This window comes from Peromyscus californicus, unplaced genomic scaffold (genome assembly GCF_007827085.1).
Source record: "Peromyscus californicus insignis strain IS unplaced genomic scaffold, ASM782708v3 Scaffold_7__1_contigs__length_154581171, whole genome shotgun sequence".
NCBI classification, from domain to species: Eukaryota; Metazoa; Chordata; class Mammalia; order Rodentia; family Cricetidae; genus Peromyscus; species Peromyscus californicus.
In genome coordinates, this window is record NW_026294595.1 from 62,301,244 (window position 1) to 62,304,002 (window position 2,759).

A 2,759-nucleotide genomic window follows, 5' to 3' on the forward strand; every position below is an offset into this window, starting at 1 on the left:
CTCATGTTTTCAGGGCAAACACTTTACAAGCTGATTTATTTCCTAAAATACTTTAGGGGGTTTCATTATTCTATCATATAGTAAGATGAAAAATGGAGAGTAATTTTCATTACAAATACGATTTTAAAATCAAAGGGACTGTTAGATCAATGTAGTTAGATAACACTAGATGGGAGAGTGTTCTGATCCCAAAGAGCTCAAGGGTTAAGTTGCTGAAGTTTGCATAAGATTTTGCACAACTGTCCAGATCTAGTAGCTAGGACTTATTACCACTCAGTTCAACAATGCTGACCAACTGTCTGTAATAGACCTGTTGAGGACAATCTGCCATTGATTTCAAATATCATTTGACTGGGTTTGGTAAGCCATAATTCTTATTCTTTTGACAGATACCAACTGACCAATGGAAGAAAAGAATCAGACTGCAGTGCCTGAGTTTCTCTTCCTCGGCATCACAGATAACCTCCATCAGAAGATTGTCCTATTCATCATCTTTTTCTTCATTTATCTTGTCACCCTGGGGGGTAACCTGGGCATGATCACTCTCATATGGGTGGACCCCAGGCTGCACACACCTATGTACTTTTTTCTCAGCCACCTGTCCTTTGTAGATGTGTGCTCCTCTTCTTCCATAGCTCCTAAGATGCTATGTGACATCTTTGCAGAGAAAAAAGCCATCTCTTTTGTGGGCTGTGCTGCGCAGATGTGGTTCTTTGGTCTCTTTGTGGCAACTGAGTGTTTCCTCCTGGCTGCCATGGCATATGATCGGTATACAGCCATCTGTAAGCCCTTGCTGTATACACTCATTATGTCCCAGAGTGTCTGTGTGCTTTTGGTTATTGGGCCTTATGCCATTGCTATTTTAAGTACAATGACTCACACAACTTTAACCTTTTGCTTACCATTTTGTGGTCCATATATTATCAACCACTTTTTCTGTGATATTTCCCCATTGCTGTCTCTAGCATGTACTGATACCCAGATTAATAAGTTGGTGCTTTTTATCTTGGCTGGAGCAGTAGGTGTGCTCAGTGGTCTGATCATCCTGGTCTCCTATGTCTGCATCTTGATGGCCATCTTGAAGATTCAGACAGCCAATGGGAGACGAAAAGCCTTCTCCACTTGCTCTTCTCACTTGGCAACGGTTTCTATCCTGTATGGGACTCTTTTCTTTATCTACGTTCGACCTAACGCCAGTTCCTCCCTGAATATCAATAAAGTGATCTCCCTATTTTATACTGTGGTGATCCCCATGTTGAATCCCCTCATCTACAGCTTGAGGAACAAAGAGGTGAAAATGGCATTCAGTAGAACATTGGAGAGGAAGCACTTCCTAACAGGTGCTTAAAATAGAATTCTCTCTGTGACATACCTAAGTTGTGGAGCAAAATATACATTAAAGACTGCCAGAGTGAGAAACAGAGGTTGCGAGAGAGTCCTTGTTCTGCCTGATTACGGACTGTTTCACAAACTTGTGACAGATTGTGATGGAAACTAGCTTACAGATGTAGCAATTTTAGTGAATTTAACTGATCATTGAAATGATTTTAGTTAACCATGCATCTTCAAGGTGAGAACCATATTTTCAACACAATGTTTCAAATCATAGCGGTGTTCCAAGTGAAACTGAAATTATGGCAAGTTCAAAATCCTAGTGAAAAATTTGAATGTTTTGATATTTTGGCTAAACACAGTCCCAGGTACAGAAAATGCATGTAGTCTTACTTGTTTCTAAGACCTATTTTTATGTATGAATATTTTGCCACATGTATGTAAGTGTAACATGTGTGTACAGTGTCTGATGAGTCCAAAAGAAGGCGTTGGATCCCCTGGAACTGGAGTTATAGACAGTTGTGCGCTGGAAATTGAACCAAGTCCTCTCGAAGAGCAGCCAGTGCTCTTAACTGCTGAGCCATCTCTCCTCTCCCCTACTTATATTTCAAGATTTCCAGAAAAAACAGTGTTTTGAAAAATTTGCTGCTTCTCTTCAGTTATCTTAAACATGTCACTTGCTAAAACTTTCAAATGGAATGCAATGAGTTGCAATATATCATTTAACATAAAGAAAAAATAGACCATGCCTGTCTCCTTGTCTCTGGCTCCCTTTGTTTCTGTTTCTGTCTCTTCTCTGTGTCTTTCTCTCTCCTTCTTGCCCTCTCGTGTGTATGTACACACCTTGGCACACACATAAAAGTCAGAGGACAACCTTAGATGTTAACTTTCACACTCTACGTTGTTTGAGACAGGCTGTCTTGTTGTTGCTCGGCCCCCCCCTCCCCCCGCCATATCAAGGGTAGCTGGCCTACCAGCTTCTGGGAAACTTTTTGCCTTTGCCTCACATCCTGTTGTACAATCACTGGGGCTATAAACGTGAGCTACACATCAGTCTTCATGTGGGTTCTAGGGATCTGAACTCAGGTCCTAAAGTTCACATAGCAAGCACTTTAAAGTTTCAGCTATCTCTTCTTCTGAAAATACCTCTTCAATAGGCTTTTCTAGGTCCTATCTGCCCCAAAACAAACATCCTTGACTTCACTACCATCTTATCTATGCCATCACTTTTTGGCAACACCTACATTTGAGAGCAACTACTTTTAAGAATGTAACACACTAAGTGTAAATTGGAACAAAAATATCCATAAGCACCTTGCGATTTCACTGAGCATTGCAACTACAATAATACCATTGAACCGGATGTTAATATGTTAATTTCATGAGTAACGATATTCCACTAGTTTGAAGTGACCCTTTTTTCTTTT

At 40.4% G+C, this 2,759-nt stretch overlaps 1 protein-coding gene across 1 annotated transcript; it reads left to right on the forward strand.

Annotated features, from left to right (window-relative positions):
- The first annotated feature begins 403 nt into the window (after positions 1–403).
- Positions 404–1,348, forward strand: LOC128102231 (olfactory receptor 998-like). The gene has a single exon (XM_052725807.1). It carries the CDS (start codon positions 404–406, stop codon positions 1,346–1,348), a length of 945 nt encoding a protein of 314 aa, XP_052581767.1.
- Positions 1,349–2,759: the final 1,411 nt, after the last annotated feature.

Coding starts and splice junctions, on each gene's coding strand:
- LOC128102231 (XM_052725807.1), top strand. CDS start 404: ATGGAAGAAAAGAATCAGACTGCAGTGCCTGAGTTTCTCTTCCTCGGC.